The sequence below is a fragment of the Mustela erminea genome, chromosome 1 (genome assembly GCF_009829155.1).
Source record: "Mustela erminea isolate mMusErm1 chromosome 1, mMusErm1.Pri, whole genome shotgun sequence".
Taxonomy (NCBI): domain Eukaryota; kingdom Metazoa; phylum Chordata; class Mammalia; order Carnivora; family Mustelidae; genus Mustela; species Mustela erminea.
Genome location: NC_045614.1, coordinates 565,261 through 588,110, shown reverse-complemented (window position 1 = coordinate 588,110; position 22,850 = coordinate 565,261). Strand labels below are relative to the sequence as shown.

Genomic DNA, 22,850 nt, shown 5'->3' with positions numbered 1-22,850 from the left:
AGCTTCAGGCCCCCAGGGGTCCCTGTCTATAACACGGGTCCCTACTGCCCTCTCCTGGTGGTCGGTGGCACGGACACCACCACCGAGGGGGACAGTCTCTAGGGGGTCTCCGGCTGGGGGCTCACTCCCTGCTGGTCCAGGAACCCTCAGGGCTGGTCGCCGAGTGTCCTGAGGGTACACACAGGCGCTCAGCGTCTGTGACCTGGGGGTGGGGAGGGGCAGCATGGGAACAACCTGGCATTGCCTGTCATATCTTTCACACTTAGGTTTCTGAACAGCGTGTAGCCTGTACAACAAACTCCCCCTCGAAGGTGTGGGGCTTTCTGTGTCCTGAAATCCGTGTGCCGGTGTGACATGCTCCCAGTGTCACCTAATTCCAGAATGTTGCATCTCCCCGAAGGCAACCCCGTCCCCATCTGTTGTCACTCCCCACCCCCTCCCCAGCCCCCATGAGCCCCCGTTCCCGTCTGTGGAGGATCCTGGTCTGGAAGTGTCACACGCGTGGACTCACACCCCGTGTGGCCTTCTGTGTCTGGTCCCTGCCTGTGCGTCGTGGGCTCGGGGTCCGTCGCTGGGGTCGCGTGTGGGGCGCCTCTCCAGCTCACAGCAGGGGTGTGTCCATCCCGCCTGGGCCCCCCGACGCGCCGGCTGCCCCTCATCCCGCCTGTCTTCCAGGATTCCGCGTACCTCGACGAGCTTTCCAACGCCTCCCTCTTCTCTTCGTCCGTGGACTCCCTCTCAGACATCGCGGACACACCGGACTTCCTGCCGGCCGACAGCCTCAGCCAGGTGCCCACCATCTGGGACGTGAGCACCGGCCCCGCCGCTCACGAGAAGGTGAGCTCAGCCCGAGAGGCCAACAGCAGGCCGAGCAGGCCGCTGGCCCGGGGCCCCATCCAAGGCTGGGGGCAGCTCCGGGTTGCTCAGAGACACCAGTAAGGTCGCTGGTCAGGGGTCCTGGCGGTTTCCGCATGTCCGAGAATGCAGGGGTGCGGCATCGGGGAGGGGAGCTCCTGCACTGGGCTCCTTACCCCTCCTTCTGTGAAGGGTCCTGTCACAGCCAGCCATCGCCCTCACCGGCTCCGGTGGCTCTGTCTCGACGCCTCTGTCTGCTGGGCATACGGGGTTCACCGGGAGACCAGCCAGAGCCAGCTTCCAGCACCGCTTCTCCCTCTGGGGGTCCTAGGCGCTGTCCGGAGGCATTGTGGGGGGGCGGGTGTCCCTGGCTTTGAGAAGGTGGGGACCCAGGAGCCAGAGGGCTGCGCTGGCTCCTGTGGAGCTCGTGCAAGACTCTGATGGGGGAGTGTGGGTGACATCCGGCCAGATGGGAGGGGTCCCCAGTGTGCCAGGCCCAGACTCCAGCTCATTCCTGGACTGGGCAGAGGCACATCAGGGAGGAGGCGGGCCCCCGTCCGGCTCCCCTCCGGGGTTCGCTGCTGGAAGAGAAGCCCCTAGCTCTTCGGAGCCGGAACCAGGCTCAAGGTTCTGACAGGGAGCACTGGGGATGTGGGTGAGGGGTCGTGCCTCCAACGGGGAGCAGTGTCTTCTGTCCCGAGCCCTGCCTGGTGGTCCACACTAGTGGACACGATGCCTGCCCAGCCGTCTGGTGCTCCCTTGGCGCCTCCCGGCCCCTCTGAGCCAGGGGACAGTGGATGGGTCAGCGCGACCTGGAGCCCAGTGTGGGGCTGGCAGAAGGGCAGGAAGAGCCCAGGGCGGCCTTGTGCGGTGCCTGTCCTCTACAGTCGTGGCGGGAGGCCCGGGCCGCCTTCCTGCATCTGGGCTGAAGGGCCTCCGACCAGCCCCTGGCTCCTGGGTGCAGAGCGTGAGGCAGAGGCCGCTGGAAATGGTCAGCAGGAGGACAGCCGCCACTCGGTGCTCAGGGCCTGCTGCTTGCCCACCGGCAGGCGTCCTGCCTTAGCCTTCCAGGAACCTGGGCCCGGGTTTTTTTTTTTTTTTTTTTTTTGCTTTTTTGGGGGGGTTAATTGGGTGTTTGTTTTTGTTAATTAAAAAGAAAGGGGGGGGGACGGGGAATAGAGTTTAGGTTTCCTGCTCCTGGTTTCGCCTTCCGTCTCATTTATTTTCAAAAAAGCTTTGGCGCGTCTTTAACCTTCGAAAACAGCGGGAGTCCTAGGAATCAAGTGGGTTATCCCACACCCTACAGCTTGTCATCCCCCCAGACAGGAAAGGACCGTAGAGCTCTGTGTGTGCTCAGGAGGGAGCCGCTGGCGTTCACAGTCATGGGTCAGGGCATGGGGGGGTCCGGCAGGGGATGGGCTCTGGAAGGGACTTTTTCATTTTTACTTGTTTCTCACGCTTGTGGCTTTGCGATGACCACACTACTTTCATGGTTTTTATTTTAAGGGAGGGTGTGTTTTAGAACTGTGCAGATCTGGTCGCGACCCTGCTGCGTCCACCCCGTGTGTCCGAGGACAGGTCACCCCCAGCAGCCTCAGTGTGATCGCTCCCTGAGGGCGGGCCAGTGGAGGGCCGGGTGGGACACGGTTCTCCAGGGTTCGGGTCTCCTGTCCTGGACCCTCTGGGCTCTGGTCCTCGTGTGCCCATGGCCGATGGGCTCCCCCCAGGCACCACCTTTGTCCACGAGGTTCTTGGTCGCCTGGGACCATGCTCAGGTGGTCAGTCTTCCCATGGCATGACTGTGGTCTGGGACACGGGACATGTCCTCCCTCTGCTGATCTGCATGATGGGGGTTGTGGCTTGTTGCTCGAGAGCCAGCTGCCAGGCAGCAGAAAGGAGGCAGGCAGCTGGCCATGGGCTGAGGGGCGTGAGGACAGTGTGAGAACCCGCTGGAGACCAGGCTAGGGGCCCATGGGGGGCACTTCCTTCGCTGATCTCGCCTGCTGGCTCATGTCCACTCTCTGCGCTAGCTGCTCCTGCCCACTGGGCCATGGACAGGCCTTGAGGACCCTGTGTCCTCCCTTTCCAGCACCCCACTTCTTGTCAGCTACCAGGTAAGCTGGGCCCCCTCCCCAGTGCTGCCTGCCTCTCGTAGGGCCTGGGATGCTCGGGGGCATCTGTTTGGAAGCAGGGTCTCCCCATTGTATGGGTGGGGAGGCACCACACGGTCGGGGGAGTGTGTGTGCCCCATTCACTGGGCTGGCTGCCCCCCGGGGGAGGGAGGGCTGTGCTGGGCAGGACGGGCCCATGCAGCTGGGACCACAGCTCTGGCACTGACCTTCAGTCCCAGAGTCAGCCTGAGGAGGAAGACGAGGCAGAGGAGGATGAGGGGGAGGAGCTGGGCCACACAGAGACCTACGCCGACTACGTACCGTCCAAATGTGAGTGCGCTGTCCACTGCCAGCCCCCAGCCGGGCCCTGCCAGGCCTGCACAGCCCCAGCGGGCTCCAGCCGGAGGCAGGGCCAGTGGCCGGAGCTACGGGCTGGTTCCTGGGACTCTCTGCAACCTGGCTTTGGCTGTGGGCTGGCCTTGGGGGCAGTTCTGTAAACCCCACTTGGCTACCGTAGAGGGTCCCGTGAGAAGTGAGCCCCACCTTCCTCCCCGAGCAGGGATCTTTCCCCCATTCTTTTGTGCAAAACACTGGTGGGCCTCCTACGCCAGACCCCAGTCTACCCCTCTGCCTTCTGGGAGCAGCTCCCAGCCGGCCCTGGACCCTGGCAGCCCACCCTAGACCCTGGCCACGCCCCTGATGTGCCCTTGGCCATGCCTCTCCAGCCAAGATCGGGAAGCAGCATCCGGACCGCGTGGTGGAGACCAGCACCCTGTCCAGTGTCCCACCGCCAGACATCACCTATACCCTTGCCCTGCCTGCTTCCGACAGCGGGGCCCTGTCTGCCCTACAGCTAGAAGCCATCACCTACGCCTGCCAGGTGATCTCGGGTCTCCCGCCTCGCCAGCCCACGTTGTGTGTGGGGGGACCCTCGAGGCCCTGGGGAGGGGCAGCCCACCAGACCCTGACCGCCCTTCCTTGGCCCGCAGCAACACGAGGTCTTGCTCCCCAGCGGGCAGCGGGCCGGCTTCCTCATCGGCGACGGCGCTGGCGTGGGGAAGGGGCGCACGGTGGCCGGCATCATCCTGGAGAATTACCTGCGCGGCAGGAAGAAGTCCCTGTGGTGAGTGTGCTCCCCCCGAGGCCCAGGCCCAGGTGAGCAGGCGAGGAGGGAGGGGCACCGTGGCACCCACTAGCTGGCACTCCTAGGTTCAGCGTCTCCAATGATCTCAAGTATGACGCGGAGCGGGACCTGCGGGACATCGACGCACCGGGCATCGCGGTGCACGCGCTGAGCAAGGTGGGTGGGGTGGCCCCCTCCTCCGGTGGGGGCCCGGAGCGCTAGCCGGGCAGCGCACCCACGCCCGCCCCTCTCCTCCAGATCAAGTACGGGGACAACACTACCTCAGAGGGCGTCCTCTTTGCCACCTACTCTGCCCTCATCGGGGAGAGCCAGGCCGGCGGGCAGCACCGCACGCGCATCCGCCAGATCCTGGAGTGGTGCGGGGAGGCCTTCGATGGAGTCGTATCCTGGCTCTGCTGTGGGCGCGGGGAGGTGCGTTAGGCGTGCTGGAGGGGGCTGCGCCTGGAGGGGCGGGGCATGGAGGGGCGGGGCCCGGAGGGGCGGGGCATGGAGGGGCGGGGCCGGGAGGGGCCTGGTGGAAGGGAGCGTGGAGTCAGCGAGGGTTTGGGGCCGGAGGGGGCGGGGTCTAGAGAGAGAGGGGCGGAGGAGGGTTGGGCGGGGGAGCGAGGGGTGGGGTCCGGAAGGGGGCAGGGGGAGGGGGATCGGAGGGAGGGGTGGAGCTCTGGAATCCCGGGACCTCACCCCGGAAGCTAGAGGAGTTCCTGGCAGGAGGCTCGCGGTCGCTGACCGCTGTTGTCCGCTGTGGTCTGGCCCGGCTTCCCGGCTCCGGCTAGCGGCGCTTCTCACCGCCAGCGTGGGGGCGGGCCCCAAGGCCGGGAAGGTGCCCGCGGCTGTGGGAATGGGGCAGAGCGCGCCTCCTCCCCTCTGCTTCCGCGGCTCCCCCTGCTTTGGTCGGGGCTCGGTGAGGGTGGACAGGCCAGGCTGGGGCCGCTAGAGGACAGCTGAGCTCCTGGGGCTTGGCGGGGGCCTCTGCTGACCCGTCTCTCCTTGTTGGTATCCGTAGGGGCTCCAGGCCCTTCCTGGCAGAAAGTGCAGGGACCCGAGAGGTTTGCAGCTTCCTCCTGTCTGGAGCAGGGAGGGGTGTTTTGTTCCTCTGGAACGAGCAGCAGCAGCTTGTGGAAGGTCCGGGCAGGACTGTCTGGGGCCGGCCGCGTGTTAACTGGGAGCTGACCGCACTCGGGGGCCACCAGCACTCTGCCAGCGGACCCCCTCAGTCTCCCCAGTGAGGTGCCTGGTTTTCTGGGGATTTCTGCATTGGGGTCCACGGAGAGTCCTCTGGGCCTCGTGCCGCAGGTCCTGCTGCCTGGTACACATGGCTGTGTTGGCGCTGCTGGTGCTGCTCTGGGGCAGGGCCTGGCCCTCGCTGAAGGGTTCTGGGGGCACCTTCCTGTCCATGGTCCCCAGAGGTCGTCCCTTGGGTGCCTTGGCACGTGACTTCTCTCCTCCCTGCCTGACCCTGGGCACGTGTGCTCATCACTGCATGTCCTGCTGCTCTGTCCCGCCTCAGGGACATGGCGGTGGTCTCCAGCGTCCCTGTTGTAAACAGCCCCGAGGGACCCGTCCGTGGGCCCCCTGAGAACCTCTCACTTTCCTTGGCCCGTTCCCAGAGCCGGGTGGCCGGCCCCCAGGCCTCCCAGCACTCTTGGGGAGTCCCTCTCACTCCTGGTCCAGTCACAGGTCAGAAGAGGGACACCAGCCCTCTGTGTCTTTCCGGTTTGTGTGCACACGTTCGTAGGGTTACTGTGGCCAGACCCTTGCTGTCCTCCAGAGCAGGGCCCACGGGCCGGAAGAAGGGACCTGAGGCCGCTCGCAGGGCCTGGGGCAGGTGACGGCGTGTAGAGTGGCTGCACATCGCACCTGCCCGAGGACCATGCGCTTGGCTCCACTGTCCCGCTTCTCGGTCCCGTGTCCACACATCCCTCGTGCCCTTGACACGCCGTAGGTACGCTTGTGTAGCTGCACCCCTTCCTGTGGGAACGCGTCCGTGACCCGCACCCTCGCCTGGGAACTGCTGCCCCCACTCCTTTCCTCATTCTCTGGCCTGTTCGTTTAGGGCCCTCAGTCTGGGGGGTGATGCAGAGAGCCAGCACCACCGCTCCCCGGCTCCCCTGGGGGAACGGCTGCCGCCGGGAGGCCCACCGGCTCACTCAGAGACCCCGTTGCTCTGTGCTCGCTCGTCCGCGCTCCTTAATGGCCTCACCAGGCCGGCGCCTGCCGGCTCTGTTGGTGGGGGCCTCCAGGGGCCTCCAGGCGGATTCCTCCTCGCCCTGATGGCCTCCAGGCACCTTTCTGAGCTTCCCCTGGGGCATCAGACCAGGGCCTGTGGGGCTGCCTGCCTTCCAGAACAGTCCTTAACCCCTGCCTGCCCCAGATTGTGTTTGATGAGTGCCACAAAGCCAAGAACGCCAGCTCCACGAAGATGGGCAAGGCCGTCCTGGACCTGCAGAACAAGCTGCCCCAGGCCAGGGTGGTCTATGCCAGCGCCACAGGTGGGCGTGGGGGAGGTGCGTCTGCTCCTGGAGCCTTTCTGGGGCTGCGTCCCAGGCCCTGACCTGGCTAAGTTAGAGGAGCTGACAGGCGGCTCCCTTGCCCCAGGTGCCTCTGAACCCCGGAACATGATCTACATGAGCCGCCTGGGCATCTGGGGTGACGGCACGCCCTTCCGAACCTTCGAGGAGTTTCTGCATGCCATCGAGAAGAGGTGGGTGCCCGCCCCTGCCCATAACAGGGGCTGCCAAGGGACCTGCAGAGGGCCTGCTGTCTGGCGAGCGTCTCTACATCCTGGCCTGCGCGCGTCTGGCAAGCCGAGGGGTCTCTTTCTTTCCCTGTGTCTGCTTCCCATCACTCTGGGGGAAGGAACCCCGCCCTGCTTTCCCTGTCCCCCGGCCCCCGTGGCTCAGGCAGGCCAGCGCAGGGCCTCTGCACGTGCTCCCTCCACTCCCTGTGCCGCCCGTGGCCCTCGCTCACCCTCGGCTCCTGCTGCCGGCCCCTCCCTGGGTCACTCTGGCTGAGCGGGACCCAGCGTAATCCGTCGGGTGGCTCTGCCTGTGCACAGGGGCGTGGGCGCCATGGAGATTGTGGCCATGGATATGAAGGTCAGCGGCATGTACATCGCTCGGCAGCTCAGCTTCTCTGGTGTCACCTTCCGCATTGAGGAGATCCCCTTGTCCCCGGCCTTTGAGCGCGTCTACAACCGCGCGGCCCTGCTGGTAAGCCAGGCGACTGGGGGTCGCTGACGCTGGTGTGAACACGACTGTGCGTTTCCCCTCGGAATTAACGCTCCTCTCACTGTCAGCGTCTGTCCTCAAAGGCACCATAGGCATTTTTCGGGTCACAGAAGGGAGGAGGCAGCTGGTCCGCCCATCTGGCCCCTGGCTGGAGACCAGCGTTGTGCTCGTGTGGGGGGCTCCTCTGTGGCCAGACTGATGGGGGCCTATAACCAGGCCCCCAGCGGGCCTTCCCCCCGCGGTAGGTGCTCGTTGTTCCTGGAGCCTGTGGCTGTCTCCGGCGTCCCAGTCTCTGCCTGCGGCCGGGCCTCACTGCTGTTGCCGTTCTGGCGTGTGGCTGGGCTCCCGCGTTCTCGCCGGCAGTTCCGTACACGGACGAGCCCTGAGCCGCAGCCCCGAGAGTTACACTTACAACTTAGTTCAAACCAAAGGAGAGCCGTCTCCCCGTGCCCCGGCGGTCATTCTCGGCACTGGGCCCGCCCCCTCGGTGTCGGAAGCTCCCCTGTTGTGAAGGCTACAGTTGTCCCCAGCTGTGGGCTCGGGTCACTGGGACAGCAGTGCCCTGGGTGAGCCCTCCCGCTCTGCAGTATCCAGGCCCCGGGGCTGCTGGCAGTCGGCGGTCACCGCAGATGTCCCCAGCCCTTTCTGAAAGACCGTCCAGGCCTTGTGCTGCCTGAGTGGGTCACCTTGCCCGTGGCCTCACCAGCCCCACACGTTTCGGTCCGTTAACGTTTCTTCCCGTTGCGGTGACACTGCCTCTGTGTCCCTCAGCCACCCATGCCTGTATCCCTGGCCACGAATGCCCGCCGGTGAGGGCCGGGTGGCCCAAGGTGGAGGCCGGGGGTGGGGGCCGGGCAGCTGGCAGTCAGCGGTGGGCTCAGCCAGCTGTGTCATTGCAGTGGGCCGAGGCCCTGGGCGTGTTCCAGCAGGCGGCCGACTGGATCGGCCTGGAGTCTCGCAAATCCCTGTGGGGTCAGTTCTGGTCGGCCCATCAGCGCTTCTTCAAGTATCTGTGCGTCGCTGCCAAGGTGTCCCGGCTGGTGGGGCTGGCCCGGGAGGAGCTGGCCCGGGACAAGGTGAGCCAGGAGCCGCAGCGCCGGCCCTGTGGGGCTGCCCAGGCACTCTGCCCTGGTCTTCTCGAGAGCTTGGTGACTGCCTCGACCCCTGTGCCCTCACGTGGCTGGCTGAGCCTGTGAGCACGGGCTGTGGCACCGGCGATGTCGAGGCCCGGAAGGTTCTGGCCCTGCACAACCCCGCCCCCCTGAAGCAGGTGCCGTGCATGGCCTTGCCTGTGGTTCTTTGTGTCCAGGCCGGCCTGGTGATTCCCTGGGAAGAACCGGGCGGGAGCCAGGGCAGAGAACAAGGGAGCGGGTCCCGGGGGCTGAGGGCAGCTGTGCGCTGCCGTATGGGGTTTCCTAGGGCAGATCTTGGTGTGCTGGGGCTCTGGCTGCTGGCAGGACGGAAACGGTGGAAAGAGAGAAACAGGCCGGCTCTGGGTTTCTGACTGCTGGGGGCTGGGCTTGGGAGCCTGGGGCTTCTCTGTGGGCCCTTCTGGGGCCATGCTCCAGGGACAGCTGGTGGGGGTCCCAGAGTCCGGCTCACCCTGCTCCTCCATCCCCACCCCCCCAAGTGTGTGGTCATCGGGTTGCAGTCCACGGGCGAGGCTCGGACCCGGGAGGTGCTGGACGAGAAGGATGGACAGCTCGACTGCTTTGTCTCCGCTGCTGAGTGAGTGGTGCTCACAGCCCCAAGGGCGGGTGGTAGAGTCACGGGGGGACAAGCCCCCCCGCCACGTGACAGCCCATGTGTTGTGACTGCAGCGGCGGGAGCCCGGGTGTGCATCTGCTCGGACACCAGCCCCAGCCCCCAGACACTGTGCTCCAGTTGTAAAACCAGAAAGATTAGCCACAGGTGACCCCAGGGCTCAGAGGTGCTGGCAGAGGGACTGGGGTTTCAGTGCGAGGCTTCCAGGTGCCCATCCCCCACTGGGAGCCTGGTGCGGTTTCAGGAACTGCACAGATGTTTGGGTCCCCGAAGCAGCAGTTCTCTCTTCCCGGGGCTCCTGGGCCCAGCATCCCTCAGAGGTGGTCGGCCTGTGCAGGCAGAGCCCTGAGCCCTTGATGGCTGGAAGGAAGGAGCCCTATGCAGGCCCCCGCCCCACACTCAGGCCTTCCCAGTAAAACTGCGCCCCTGCAGTCTGGGGCCCTCCACCCATCTCCCCGCCCCGCGCCCCTCCCCCCCTGCACCCCCCCCCGCACCTCCCCAATCCACACAGCTGCCTCCCTGCCCTGGCCTGCCCTGTCTGAACCCCAGACACTGGGTGCCCATCCCCCAAAGCTAGCCCCCGCAAGGGCTTCACGGTACTCCGACTCTCCCGTTGGACAGTACAACCCCCCTTGTGGTGGGAATCAATTCTGCTTCTTGTTTTCAGGGGTGTCTTTCTGTCGCTAATTCAGAAGCACTTTCCTTCCACCAAAAGAAAGAGAGAGAGAGGAGCAGGCAGTAAGAGAAAACGTAAGCCTCGCCGCCCCCTGACCCCGGCCCCGACCCACGCCCAGCCTGGCCTGTGGCCCTCCCGACCTGGCCCCTCCAAGCAGCCGCTCTCTGTCATTTGCTGCACAACCTGCGGGGGTCTGACTCGTGACGCCCACCCCGTCTGTCCACGGCAGGACAGACACAGGGACAGCTCAGTGTAGCTTCCGAGAGAGAGAGAGAGAGAGAGATGTGGGGGAGAGGGAGAGAGGGAGAGGGAGCCGGACGGGCAGCTGCCTCCGGGCTGCACTGCGTGGCAAGGACACACACATCCCCGCAGGGCCCAGAAGCTCCACGCAGCTGCCAGGTTAGCAAGAGACAAGAAGCCAGGGCTGCAGGCTGGTGTGCTTAGCTCGTCCTCGGGCAGCGCCTCCCGGTGGACTCCAACACCACCCTCAGACGGGTTTGGGGTGGGGGGCGTTTAGATGCCGGTACCCAGCCTCGTGCTCCCTTAGCGGAAGCCAGCCCGGCAGCTACGCTGTGCCGGCCGTGTGGGCTGCGAGGGGGCTACGACAGGGAAGTCCTCCTCCTCCCAGTGGAGGCTGGGCATCAGCTCCTCATGGGACATGAGGCTCAGAGAGGGCAAGCAGCCCACCTGAGGTCACAGAGCCAGACCAGGGGGCCCCAGCTCCCCTCACCTCCAGGACCGGCCTGGGGGGCACCCTGGACCGTGGCAGTGCACAGAAGGGGCCTGGACCACCATACTCTTGGGCCTGGGACACGTTTTCTGGCCAGCCGGGCCAGGCTTGCCTCGTGGGGTCAGGCGTGCGGCCTCCTCAGGCCCCAGTTCGGGATAAGCTGAAGAGTCAGGAGGGGTTGGGATGTGAAAGCTGCCCCTTGATGCCCTGCCCAGGCCCACGGCAGGACCCCAGACAGCAGCCCACGCTGGCCTGATGAGAGGCTCAGGCCGCTTGTGTCCCAGCGCATGCGCCTGGCCCCCAGCGGCCCCCTTCTCGGTGTGCGGAATCGCAGGGAGCCGGGCCCCTCCAGAGAGGAGCAGGCCAGGCCTTGGTGAGCCTGGTTCTCGGTGTGCAGGGCGGCCGCGGGGCCGCGGAGCCAAGGCGCCCAGGCTGGCGTGCGAGGCGGCGGGCGTGATCCGCATCAGCGATGACAGCAGCACGGAGTCGGACGCCGGCCCAGACAGCGACTCCCACTCCTCCCCTGAGTCCGTGCTGGACGACGACGTGGTCATCCTGGACACCGTCGGGCTGCCAGCCGACGACCGTGGTGAGTCCCGCGGCCTGGCGTTTGCCACTTTCAGATGGGGGAGACGGGCTCGGAGAGCTGCCGGGGCTGCGCTGCTGGTCAGAGGCCGAGCGGGCTCGCGCCAGCCATTTGGGGAACAGAGGGCGCTGGACCCCAGCCCCTGCTGTGCCCCACCCCCTGGGGGATCCTTCGTCCACTGCCGCGAGTGGGGTTATAGGCGGGGGCGCTGGCTGGTACCGCCCTGACCCTCTGGCCCCGCAGGGCCCCTGTGCCCCCTGCAGCGGGACCCTCACGGCCCCGGCGTCCTGGAGCGCGTGGAGCAGCTGAAACGGGACCTGCTGGCCAAGGTGCGGGCGCTGGGCCGGGAGCTGCCCGTGAACACCCTGGATGAGCTCATCGACCAGCTCGGGGGCCCCGAGCGCGTGGCCGAGGTGAGCCCCGCCTACACTCAGGCTCTGAGGCCCCTGGCGGTTACCCCACGTCTGCCCCCAGCACAGTGAGGTGGGCTTGGGGCACGGGCACCCGAGCTGCAGGGTCCGTCGTCCAGCCCGCGAGGCTCGGGGCGCCCGTTGAGGACCCTTCTCCCTCAGCCACCAACGCCCGGCCCTGCTCCCCAGCCCAGCCCTGTATCCCCTTCCCCGCACACCCTTCTCTGCCCCTGGGCCTCTGGGGGCGCTCTCAGGTCTGTCCCCTCCACCTGCACCGCTGTACCCTTTTCCTGGGATGTCCTGGGGTGAAACCCAGGTCTGTTTTCGCCTCGGGCAGCCGTTTTACAGAGGAGACTTAAGGTGGGGTGAAACTCCCACGTCTGCCCCGTGGGCGGCTAGGGCCCGGGGCAGAGGCTGCGTCTGGCCCAGCATCCGCAGCACCCCACAGCACACACTGAGGAGCTGCGGGGCACAGGTGGGGAGCAGGGAAACGCAGGGACCAGCCCTTGCGTGGCCCCACCGGCTGACGGCCGTTCCCTCTCCCCCAACCCCAGATGACTGGCAGGAAGGGCCGCGTGGTGTCCAGGCCTGACGGGACGGTGGCCTTTGAGTCTCGGGCAGAGCAAGGCCTCTCCATCGACCACGTGAACCTCAGGGAGAAGGAGCGCTTCATGAGTGGGGAGAAGGTGGGGGCTGTGGAGACGGGGCTTCCGGGCCCAGGGAACGGGCTGTGTCCACAGGTGCTCCTAGGGTCCTCCTGGTGTCGGGGGGAACCTGTGAGGTCCTGGGGGCCCCAGGAGCTGTAGGGTTCCTGCAACCTCTGCTGGGTCCGTGTGTACTGTGCACACGTGCGTGTGCGTGGCTGTGCGTGCGTGTGACTGTGTGTGCCTGAGCAGGGCCCCCATAGGTTTCCCTGGCCGTCCCAGCCTTCAGGCACTGTCACCTGTGCCGTCCCTGTCCGTGGCTTCTCTGAGGCCCACCCTTAAAACCCTGTGTGGGAAAGCCGCTGTGGGCAGGGCAGGCTCCACTCGGTCCGGGGGCACCCAGGGGTGGCCCAGACCCCGCTCCCAGCCCACACGGGCTGCCCCAGGGGCACACATGTCAGGCCTCTGTGTGGGTCGCCCTGAACAAGCCCCAGCGGGCCAGGCAGGGGGCACAGGGCACAGACGTGTCCCATCCACATCCTGCCAGCTCGTGGCCATCATCTCCGAGGCCTCCAGCTCCGGCATCTCCCTCCAAGCCGATCGCCGCGTCCGGAACCAGCGGCGCCGGGTGCACATGACGCTGGAGCTGCCGTGGAGCGCCGACCGTGCCATCCAGCAGTTCGGTGAGCCGCCCCCCTGGCCCGGCCTGCCCCATCCGGCCACATGCCCCTGACCGCTGGTCCCTGAGAGCCCTCCTCTGTCTTCAGGCCGGACCCACAGGTCCAACCAGGTCTCTGCGCCCGAGTACGTCTTCCTCATCTCGGAGCTGGCCGGGGAGCGCAGGTTTGCCTCCATCGTCGCCAAGCGGCTCGAGAGCCTGGTGAGCGGGCGGGCGGGCTCCCCGAGGAAGGCCTGTGGCAGGACCCCGGGGTGGGGGCGGCGGGGGCGGCGCATGATGGTGCATGACGGCCCTCCCCTTCCCGGGCAGGGGGCTCTGACTCATGGGGACCGGCGCGCCACCGAGTCCCGTGACCTGAGCAAGTACAACTTCGAAAACAAGGTACCTGGGGAGGGCGGGGGACGGCTGAGGGGTTCCTTGCCCAGATCCAGCCCCCGAGCCAGGCCCTCTGACCCCTCACCCTCCCATGCAGTACGGCACCCGGGCCCTCAGCTGCGTGCTCACCACCGTCCTGAGCCAGACCGAGAACAAGGTGCCGCTGCCCCAGGCCTACCCTGGAGGAGATGCCGCTTTTTTCCGGGGTGAGCTGCGGGAGAGCGAGGGTCTCGGGTGGGGGGCAGCTTGGCCCTGAGCTGTTTGGGGCGCTGGGATTGGTAGACCAGATCTGTGCCCAAAGACTTCTCCCACCCTCGCTTACCAAGGGGGCGCCAGGGGCAGGGAAGACCCGGGACTGGCTGGGGAGGGCCCGGGCCGGGGCAGGGCAGCACGCATTCAAGGCCCTGCCTTCCGCAGACATGAAGCAGGGCCTGCTGTCCGTCGGCATCGGGGGGCGCGAGTCTAGGTCCGGCTGTCTGGATGTGGAGAAGGGTGAGTCCTGTGCGCAGGCCCCCCAGCCCCAGAGGGAAGACCCCCCCTCCCAGGCCAGGGCCCCTCCTGTCGCGGTCTGAGCGTCCTCTCCGCCTGCCCAGCAGATTGCTCCATCACCAAGTTCCTAAACCGCATCCTGGGGCTGGAGGTGCACAAGCAGAACGCACTCTTCCAGTACTTCTCGGACACCTTCGACCGCCTCATCGAGACGGACAAGAAGGAGGGCAAATATGACATGGGCATCCTGGGTGAGGACCACGGCGGGGGCGGAATAGGACATGGGCATCCTGGGTGAGGGCCATGGCGGGGGCGGCCCGGCCACAGCCACAGCCACAGCCCCGGCCAGGCAGAGCAGGGAATGGCCCGGCAGGCCCTGGCACCCCCTAGCACCTCGCCCCCGCCATCCCACGGAGAGACCGGGCCGGCGGGGCCGGCGCAGTGGCAGCACGCCACCGGGGGGCCTCGGAGGAGCAGGACTGGGAGCAGCGTGGAGAGTCCCGGGAGGCGCTGAGCACTGTCCTGTACGTGGGGGGCCACAGGACCCCCTTCCCGGGGCTCCCACAAGGACTGGAGCATTTTATTTAGATGTGAGGCATGTGTTGGCGTGCTCAGTGTGATGGTGGTAAGCCGGCACACGTGCTCTCATCACCCCCCGGGCCAGGCCCTCACCGAGAACAACGGGCCTGTCTCTGACGTTCCACGCGGCCCTGGCGTTGAAAGCTCACGCTCCTGGAACGTGAATGGCCGTGGCCGTGTGCCGATAAAGCTTTTGTAAACTCAGTGGCAGGTACAGTTTGCTGACTTTTACATCAGCCGTCCCCCACAGCCACGCAGAGCAGATTGTGTGGGGCCTCTAGTCCTACCGAGCGTGAGTGTCCAGCAGGACCCCGGGCCACCACTGGAGGGGCCACTTCCTGTCCAGGGTGCCACGTAGGGTTGGGTCCAGGCCGTCTGTACTGGGGGAACCTCTCGTGCTCTGGCGGGCATCTCTGCGGTACTCCAGAACTTGGGACTGACAGCCCCCTAAAGCCCAGAGCCCGGAGCCTGCCCAGCCACACAGAGCCTCAGGCCATGCTGGGATCCTTGGGGCGCCCCCCCCCAACCGCCGCCGGGTCGGTGGTGGGGGGCAGGCGGGAGGGGCTCAGCCCGCTGTCCTCTCCACGCGCTCTGCAGACCTGGCTCCAGGCATTGACGAGATCTATGAGGAGAGCCAGCAGGTGTTCCTGGCCCCCGGACACCCACAGGACGGGCAGGTGGTCTTCTACAAGGTGAGGGCACCCATTGCCGCCCAGCACTCGGAGTGTGGTCCCCACCGTGGCCGCTCCGCAGTTCTGAGCCCATCTGCTCTTGCAGATCAGCGTGGACCGTGGCCTCAAGTGGGATGAGGTTTATGCCAGGTCGTTGGAGCTGACGGGCACCCATGACGGCTTCTACCTCTCGAAGGTGCGCGTCTGGGTGGCACACAGGTCCCCAGGGGCAGGACGGGGTGGGGGTGTGTGGGGATGCAGGGAGGGGGCGGGGCAGAGCGCGGCCTCACGCGTTCGCCTGCCCAGGTTCGCGGCAAGCCGAGCTGCCTCCTGGCCGAGCAGAATCGCGGGAAGCACTTCACGGTGTACAAACCCAACGTGGGGCGGCAGAGCCAGCTGGAGACATACGACAGCCTGTGCCGGAAGTTCCGCCGGGTACGCGCGGGGCCGAGGGGCCGGGGTGCGGGCCGGGGCGCCCCTGCACTGGGGCCGGGGTGCGGCCGGCCGGCCCGTGCTGGGGACTCACGAGGCGGCGGGCCCCCAGGTGACGGCGGAGGAGGCCAGGGAGCACTGGGAAAACAGCTACGCCTTCTCGCTGACGCACTGCAGCCACGCGGCCTGGTGAGGGCCAGGGCGGGGCCGGGCCGGGCGCCCCCTCTCCGGGGCAGCCGGACGCTGAGGTGGGGGCGGCGGGGACCGGACCCCCGGGGCGGCGCGCGGTGGGAGGGTGCGCGGCGGCGCTCCGGGTCTGACCCCCCCCCCCCCCCGGGGCGCAGGAACCGCCCCTGCCGGCTGGTGCAGGAGGGCAAGGACTGCACGCAGGGGCTGCGGCTGCGCCACCACTACATGCTGTGCGGGGCCCTGCTGCGCGTGTGGGGCCGCATCGCCGCCGTCATGGCCGACGTCACCAGCAGCAGCTACCTGCAGATCGTGCGCCTCAAGACCAAGGACAAGAAGAAGCAAGTCGGTGAGCGCACGGGCACGCCGGCGGGGGCGGGGGGTGCCGCCGCGGCCGCGCTGACCCTCCGTCCCCCCTAACCCCGCCCCTCCCCTGTCCCAGGCATCAAGATCCCCGAGGGCTGCGTGCGCCGCGTGCTGCAGGAGCTGCAGCTCATGGACGCGGACGTGAAGCGCAAGAACGCGCGCGGCCGAGGCCTCCCCGCGCCGCTGCCCGCCCTGCGCCCGCTCGCGCTGCCCTGCGGCCCGGGCGAGGTCCTGGACCTCACCTACAGCCCGCCGGCGCAGGCCTTCCCGCCGCCCGCACCCTTTGCCTTCCCGCCCCCGGACCCCGCGCCAGCCCCCGGGGGCCTGCCGCTGGGCGCCCCGGACCCCACCGCGGACCCCGCGGCCCTGGCGCACCAGGGCCGCGACATCAACTTCAAGGAGGTGTTGGAAGACATGCTGCGCTCCCTCAACGCGGGGCCGCCCACCGGTCCCTCCGGGCCGGGCGCAGGGCCCGCAGGGGTGCCTGGGGGGGGCGGCGGCCCCGAGCGGCAGAGCGTCATCCAGTTCGGCCCCCCCTTTCCAAACTCCTAGACCGGCGAGGCGACCGGCAGCAGGTGTCGAGAGGAAGCTTGCTTCTCTGCAATACTCAGCCGCGGCCACAGGGACTCTGTCTGGTCTCCGGCCCACGTGGGTGGTGCGGGGAGCGGGGAGGGCCGGCTCCCCTGCTGACTGCCAGGAAGGGGGGGCTGCGGTGCCCCCCAACCTGTTCTGGAGGTCTCCACAGCAGTGCCTTCCCTGCGGGCGGCTGGGCGGACCCCTCCCGATGCTGCCCGCCCTTCCGGGCTCTCCGAGGCAGTGCAGGTCCCCACTCAGGATGACTCGGGGTCTGGACTCGGAGTCTAGGCTCCGGCAGGGCCCAGGGTGGGGGGCCCACCCTCCCTCTGCCTCTGTCCTTCCCCCTCCCACCCACCAGGCCTAGGCAGGGGCTCCCCAACCCACCTCACCCCACCCACCTTACAGGGCCTGGTCTGACCGGAACCCCTGGAATCCACAAGACTGGGTGGCCCCAAGAGCTGGAAACTCAGGAAACCCCAGGTGCTCAGGGCCCTGCCTTCTCTGGGGGGCTCCATGGGACAGGCCCCCCCTATTAATATATGCAATTCTTCCCCACTCTCTTTGCTCCCTAAATTATTGCCCGGCCACCTCTCCCAGGCCCCAGAATCTGCCGTGGAGCTGGCGGTGTGGACGGGCCCCTTGGTTTCTATGTGTATTTATAATTCAAGTGTACATATGTAAAGAGATCTTTTTTAAATATATGTGCCTTTTCACTATTTCCCAGATTGTCATCTTCTCCTGCCCAGAGAGACAGGGGCCCCAGCGGGGGTGGGGGGCTGGGGAGTTGGGGGAGGCCGCAGGTCTCTTCCAGGAGCATTTAGCAGATGCCAGTAGTGACCCCGTTCAGGGGCGGTGGACGTGGCTGTCACCTGTGGAGGGCACCCAGGGTGGGGGAGACCAGCCCACTCCTCTCCCAGACCCGTGTGAGGCCAGGGCCCAGCTGGAAGAGGCAGGTTCCCACCCCAAGAGACCATTGTCTGCCATCACTCTGTCACCAGCATGGCAGGCCAGCGGCTTCCAGACTAGCTGGGCCAGGCCTGTGGTATCTTGGTTGGGACGCTGGTCGCCTCCTGTGTGCTAGACACACAAACCCCACCGGGGACCGTCATGGGGGTACTCTGAGACCAGATCCTCTGATCACTGGTGTCCACAGCTGTGGCCCCTGCTTTGGTTTTCTTCCCAGGGTTGTCTTGGGGGGGTGGAGTAGCCCCAGAGCTGGAAGCCACAGGAAGCACTTGTGGGTCTGGCCCTGAAGTTCAAAGGATAGGTCTCCAGCCAGAATGTGGGCAAGTGAGCAGCCAGGAGACCCCAGGCGGAGCAGCTCAGGGCGCCTGGGGCTTTCCTCCACCTCATTATTCCAGTACTCCAGCCCCCTTCCTCTGCTACTGACCTTTACTGGAGATAGTGGACGAGGGGGTGGGGGGCAGTCTCAGCCGCTCTCCAGCCGTGCCATTCCCCCAAACAGGGACAGGTCTCTGTCCGAGGAACCCTGTTAGCCCCGGGCCGTCCCCCACCCCTCCTGGGGCAGGAAGGCTGGAGACGATGCCCCCCTGCCAGGGCCAGATGAGGCCCTGAGGGCGGGCCTGGGTGCCCTGGCTGTGTCCAACAACGAGGCCAGTGTGCCCGGTGTGGCTCTGTGCCCAGACCGGCTTGGCCTGATGCTCGGCTCCAGGTACCTGGTTTCCCAGTGGGCAGAGCCACAAGGCTCAGGCCCTGCTGACCCTTCCCCTCTTGGCACTGGGAAGACTGGCCCCAAGCATGGCTCTAACAGCTGTCACCTAACAGGTTAACACCCTGGGTTACAGGAGTACCAGCCAGTAATTCCTATTACCTCCTGCCGGATCAGCTCTGCCGGCGCTCGGTGGGCGGGCCGCTCAGATTAGCACCAGGCTGTCCGCAGAGCCCACGGAGCCCAGGAACTCAGAGGCCAAAACTTGCCCCTGAACCCGAAGGGGCCCGGGCAAAAGGCTTCCCTCCGCCCTCCACCCTCTGCAGGGAGACAACAGCACACGGCAAGCCAATGTGGATGTTTTATTCCCACAAGATAACCACGGGGGTGGGGGGACGCCAAGCCTCGAGCCGGGCCGAGGAACCTTCCTCCGGCGAGGGGTGCACGCCGGGTTCTCGGGTCTGCCCCACCAGCGGGCTGGTTTCCAGGCAGACCGTCATGGGTGCCGGGTGGAAGGCTCCGAGGGGCAGGGCTGTGGGGGGGCGCATACTTGTGGAGCTAGAGGTAGCAGGGCAAGTCCTTCTCGATTACCTGTGGGGGCAAAAGGGGGTCAGGAGTGGCCTCTCCCCTTGGCCCCACCCCCACCGGGATCAGCAGAAAAGGCACCTACCAGGGGCTCTTCCATGGGACCGTACCGCTTCACCACACAGCCGTTCTTGTCAATGAGGAACTGCCCACAGAGACCATGTCACCGCAGAGCCCCGGCCGGGTGAGGCGGGGGGGGGGGGGGGGGGGGGGGCTGCTGCCAGGGGCGCTGGGGACAAGCAAGCAGCCCCCCACCTGCCGCCCGGCTGGGGCCAGGGCACTGAGCTGCAGCTGAGTAGACAGGGGCCCTGGACGCGGTCCTGGCCGCCCACCCCCACCTCCCAGCCGCCTCTTACCTTGGTGAAATTCCACTTGATGGCACTAGGGAAGCAACGGGGAGTCATGAGGGATCCCGTGGCAACGCGAGAGGCCCGCCAGGCCCCCCCAACCCCGCCCCCTCCCCCAGCCTCCCACGCACTTTCCCAGGATGCCCCGCCCCTTGGGCTGGACTTTCATCCACTTCCACAGCGGGTGAGCGTCGTCCCCGTTCACGCAGATCTTGCTGAACATATCGAACTTGACGTTGTAGCCGGCAGCGAACTCTTTGATCTCCGCGTTACTCCCTGGCTCCTGTGGCGGGCAGGGCCGTGGGGGTGAGCGAGGAGCAGCCCGTGCTCCCGCCGGCCCCCTCCCGCACACCGGGACGCGGGACACGGGGGCGGCGCCAGCCACGCACCTGCCTCCCGAACTGGTTGCAAGGGAAGGCGAGGATCCGTAAACCGCACTCAGCGTATCGGGCGTGCAGGTCGACAAGCTGAGTGTAGTTTACGTCTGTTTTGCCTCATTGCGAGGCCACGTTGGTGACGATGCACACGAAGCCCCTGGAGGCGAGAGGGGGCAGTCAGGCCAGCTCGGCGCCGCCAGCCTTTCTCCCGCCTCTCCCACGGGGCGCTCAGGGACCCACCGGTACTTGTCCAGGTTAACGGTGCGTCCGTCGATGTCCTTGGCGGAGAACTCGTGCATAGACTGAGCACAGCGCCAGTCGTCTCGGGACGCGCACTGCCAGGCAAGGAAGGCGCATGAGCGGCGTGGGGACCTCGGGGCGCACAGCCCGGAGCCCCCCGCCACCTGGCTCACTCGCCGGCCTGGGGTGCGCGGAGGAAGGGCTCCCAGGCGGATCCGCGCCCAGAAAACCCAGGCCCCGGGGCAAGGAAAAACCGAGGACGACTCCCCCGCGAGGGCGCACGCCCTTTGCGCAGCAGCGCACACTGGAGAGAGGCCGCTGGGGCCCAGAGAGGGCTTGGGCCCGCGCCAGGTGCCCAGCGGTCGGGGTGGGGGACCCGCGCGCACCGGCTCTGGACACTCCACACTACAGCCGCTCTCCCAGGTCACGAGCTCCGCCTGCCCCGGGCTCTCCAGACGGGACTCCTCCCGCCGGGGGCGCGCCCTCCTGCGTCCGCCAGCCCTAGCCTTCCCCCGCCGGGGGACTCGGCGCCGCCGTCGCTGCTGCTGCCGCCGCCTGCCCGGCAACCGGCGGCGCTGCCCGCGGCGACCCGGGGAGCTGGCGGCCGCGCGGCCCATGCCCGGCCGCGCCTGTGCCCAGAGGCCCGCGCCGGGGCACAAAAAGGCCGGTAGCCAGGGCGCCCGGCCGCCCGTCTGTGACGCCACCAAGCAGGCCCCGAGGCCGCGCCTGGTGGGGGAGGGGCGGGGTCGCCCCGCGGCGCGTGACCCGGGCCTTCCCGCCCACCGGGCGCCCTCCGCTCGCCGGGGCCCGGCCGGGGACGCCAGCGGCCGAGGGCGCCCAGCACCCCCACCCCACCGCGGCCTCGACGCCGCCGGCCTCGCGCTCCCCGCAGGCGCCCAACGGGGGTCCCGGCCGCCCAAGCCCTGCTCCCGAACGGCCCCCGCCCGAGCCCGCCGCGGCCCCGCGCGTCCGCCCAACGGCCCCTCGGCCCGCCGCTGGCGCGGCGCTCACCATGGTGCTGGCCAGGCCGGACGCGGCCAGAGTCCCGCACAGCAGCGCCGGCTTCAGCAGGCGGCACAGGCGGCTGAGGTTCATCTCGGCGGCGGGGGCGCCGGAGGCAGCGGCTCCTCCCCTCACCGAGCCCACCAATGGACGCGCGCCGGCGGGCCTCGCCTCCCCGCCCTGGGCCACGCCCATCAGGGACCTCATTGGTCGGACGCGCGGGAAGGGCGGATCCGTGGTGACGAAAGCCAATGGGAGGCCGGGGAGGAGGGGCGGGCGGGGTCGGGGCTGGGGCCGGGCTGCGGCTCCGCGGCCGTGGGCGACTGCGCATGCTCGCCGGCGTGGGGGCGGTGGGGTCTACGCCGGCAGCGCGTCGGTGGGTTTGGGACGGTTATCCGGGTGGTTGACCGCAGCGCCGCGGGATGCCTGACAGCTGGAGATTTTACTGGAAGCCCGTGGGGGGGCGGCTCGGGCTCGCAGAAAAACCGCTCCAGCTCTTTGGAGCTGTTAGTTTTCCTTAAGAAGTTAATAAAGTCACGCGGGGTCGGACTCCGGTGTCGCCGCGGGGGCGCCTCGCTCGGCCCGTGGCCCCGAGAAGGCCGGCGGCCGCACAGCGCCCGCCGTTAGAAGGGGCACGTGAGCCGGGGGCCACTCCCCAGGTGACCGTTAGCGGGCCCGGCGGCCACGAGGACGCGCAGGTGTGCGCGGGGCGGGCGCGCGCGGGCGGGAGGTGTCTGCGCCCCACGGGGCACGGCCTGCGGCGCCCAGAGCGGCAGGGCTCGACCTCTGCGCTTCTGACTTGTTGTTTTCTCCCCAGGTTCTGGCGTCTGGCCAGGGCGGTGCCATAAACAGACCCGCCCGCTCTTGGGAACCGAGTCCAGGAATTCCTCCGCGGGCCCTCCTGCCCCACGCCCCGCCGAGAGTGCACTCTGACCCGTGGCTGCAGAGGCCGCGGGGGCGGACTCTCTGGGTTTGGCTCCCTTGAAGCCAGTGACACCCCCTCTCTGCCTCCCACCCAGGCCTGCCCAAGTGCTGGCCGAGTTTGGGGGTGAAGGCAGCGGAATGGGGAAATCCATTCCAGGGTCCGCTTCCCCATTCCTTGTCTTGCCCAACCCTCCCGCCAGGGCTTCCTACTCCCCGCCACCCCAACCGGACGCCCACTTGTCAGCGTCACCTCTTGGAGGGGAGCCCCCATGGTCTCTGCTGGGCAGCCTCATTTCTCAAACAGCACCTGGTCCCCCCTCCTTCTGCCTCCCTGGAACCATGGGATGGGTGGCATGGCAGCACTGGTCTGAATCACTGGAACTGTGCTCAGGCCTTGCCAGGTTCTCTGGGGTCCCGAGGCCCACCTGCTCTCATGAGCCCTTTCTCCTCTCTCTTCCTAATGTCCACAGCCCCGTTGCTGTCCCCGCCTGCCACCCATACATCTTGGGGGACCATCCAGGCCAGCCCTCCTTGGGCCCAAGCTCCCCCTGGGATCCAGGTTCCAACAATCCTGCCTGGTCCTCTTACTCAGATTTGCCCATCATTCCAAGAACCTAGACAGGTGCCATATCTCCCATCTTAAAATCTGTTCCTAGCCCTCCCCCTCTCCACCTTCAGCCCCCCCTCTCCTTGGCATCTATGTCCACATCTCCAACTCCTTTCCCCCCACAAATCCACCCTGCCCCAGGGTCACCAATCATGTCTGCTTGGATAACCCCCCACCTGACCTGCAGGTCTGCTCAGACTCCCTGTTTGGTGGTCTTGTTGACCAACCCCCATCCTCCAGACAGCTTCTCCACCCCACTGGAGGGCACCTGGCCACTTCTGGCTGGTCTTTATTCTACTTAGGAGCGTTCATGTAACAGTGCTGGCAGCTGTTGCCACAGTTATTAGCCAGGTCCCCGGGAAGTGGGTGCTGCTCTTGTCCCTGTCCCACGAGGTAGGGGAAGGGAGGCATTCAGGCAGGAAAAAGATTAAGTTGTGTGCCTTGGTTCCCATGGCCACCAGTGGCCACTGCTTCAGGATCCACGTCCTCCCCTCCTCCTGGCCTCTGAATCTTGGCAAAGTTTCGGATCTGTTTGGTGACCTCAGACTCCAATCTCTGATGACGCCCACATGTCTGTCTCCCTTTGGACCTTGCCCCAG

The 22,850-nt window shown here is 67.2% G+C and overlaps 2 protein-coding genes across 7 annotated transcripts in view; one reads left to right on the top strand and one right to left on the bottom strand.

Moving 5' to 3' along the window:
* The window catches only part of SBNO2 (strawberry notch homolog 2), a 46,347-nt gene extending 29,731 nt beyond the window's left edge, over nt 1-16,616 (top strand). For 2 of the 5 annotated variants that reach the window (XM_032304842.1, XM_032304869.1), the window contains 28 exons: nt 676-837; nt 2,886-2,969; nt 3,200-3,296; nt 3,692-3,846; nt 3,956-4,089; nt 4,176-4,266; nt 4,348-4,491; nt 6,482-6,599; nt 6,706-6,811; nt 7,166-7,319; nt 8,237-8,413; nt 8,968-9,065; nt 9,769-9,851; nt 10,905-11,096; nt 11,337-11,506; nt 12,058-12,189; nt 12,695-12,830; nt 12,915-13,027; nt 13,136-13,207; nt 13,299-13,407; nt 13,619-13,693; nt 13,798-13,941; nt 14,867-14,961; nt 15,047-15,136; nt 15,247-15,375; nt 15,485-15,561; nt 15,717-15,907; nt 16,001-16,616. In XM_032304842.1, the coding sequence (XP_032160733.1) occupies nt 676-837; nt 2,886-2,969; nt 3,200-3,296; nt 3,692-3,846; nt 3,956-4,089; nt 4,176-4,266; nt 4,348-4,491; nt 6,482-6,599; nt 6,706-6,811; nt 7,166-7,319; nt 8,237-8,413; nt 8,968-9,065; nt 9,769-9,851; nt 10,905-11,096; nt 11,337-11,506; nt 12,058-12,189; nt 12,695-12,830; nt 12,915-13,027; nt 13,136-13,207; nt 13,299-13,407; nt 13,619-13,693; nt 13,798-13,941; nt 14,867-14,961; nt 15,047-15,136; nt 15,247-15,375; nt 15,485-15,561; nt 15,717-15,907; nt 16,001-16,476 (3,804 nt within the window). In that variant the 3' untranslated portion in view covers nt 16,477-16,616. The other 3 variants (XM_032304833.1, XM_032304851.1, XM_032304861.1) reach the window with 3 other exon arrangements.
* Nucleotides 16,617-18,515: 1,899 nt separating this feature from the next.
* GPX4 (glutathione peroxidase 4) lies at nt 18,516-20,884 on the bottom strand. 2 transcript variants are annotated; one of them, XM_032304885.1, is made up of 7 exons: nt 20,730-20,884; nt 19,719-19,813; nt 19,491-19,635; nt 19,233-19,384; nt 19,111-19,135; nt 18,840-18,899; nt 18,516-18,760 (listed from the first exon to the last, which is right to left on the bottom strand). In XM_032304885.1, the coding sequence occupies exons 1-7, from the start codon at nt 20,811-20,813 to the stop codon at nt 18,728-18,730; spliced, it is 594 nt and encodes a 197-aa protein (XP_032160776.1). In that variant the 5' UTR covers nt 20,814-20,884; the 3' UTR covers nt 18,516-18,727. The 2 variants fall into 2 exon arrangements, with proteins under 2 accessions (XP_032160776.1, XP_032160769.1); XM_032304878.1 differs by lacking the exon at nt 20,730-20,884 and adding an exon at nt 20,105-20,350.
* Between the last annotated feature and the right edge of the window lie 1,966 nt (nt 20,885-22,850).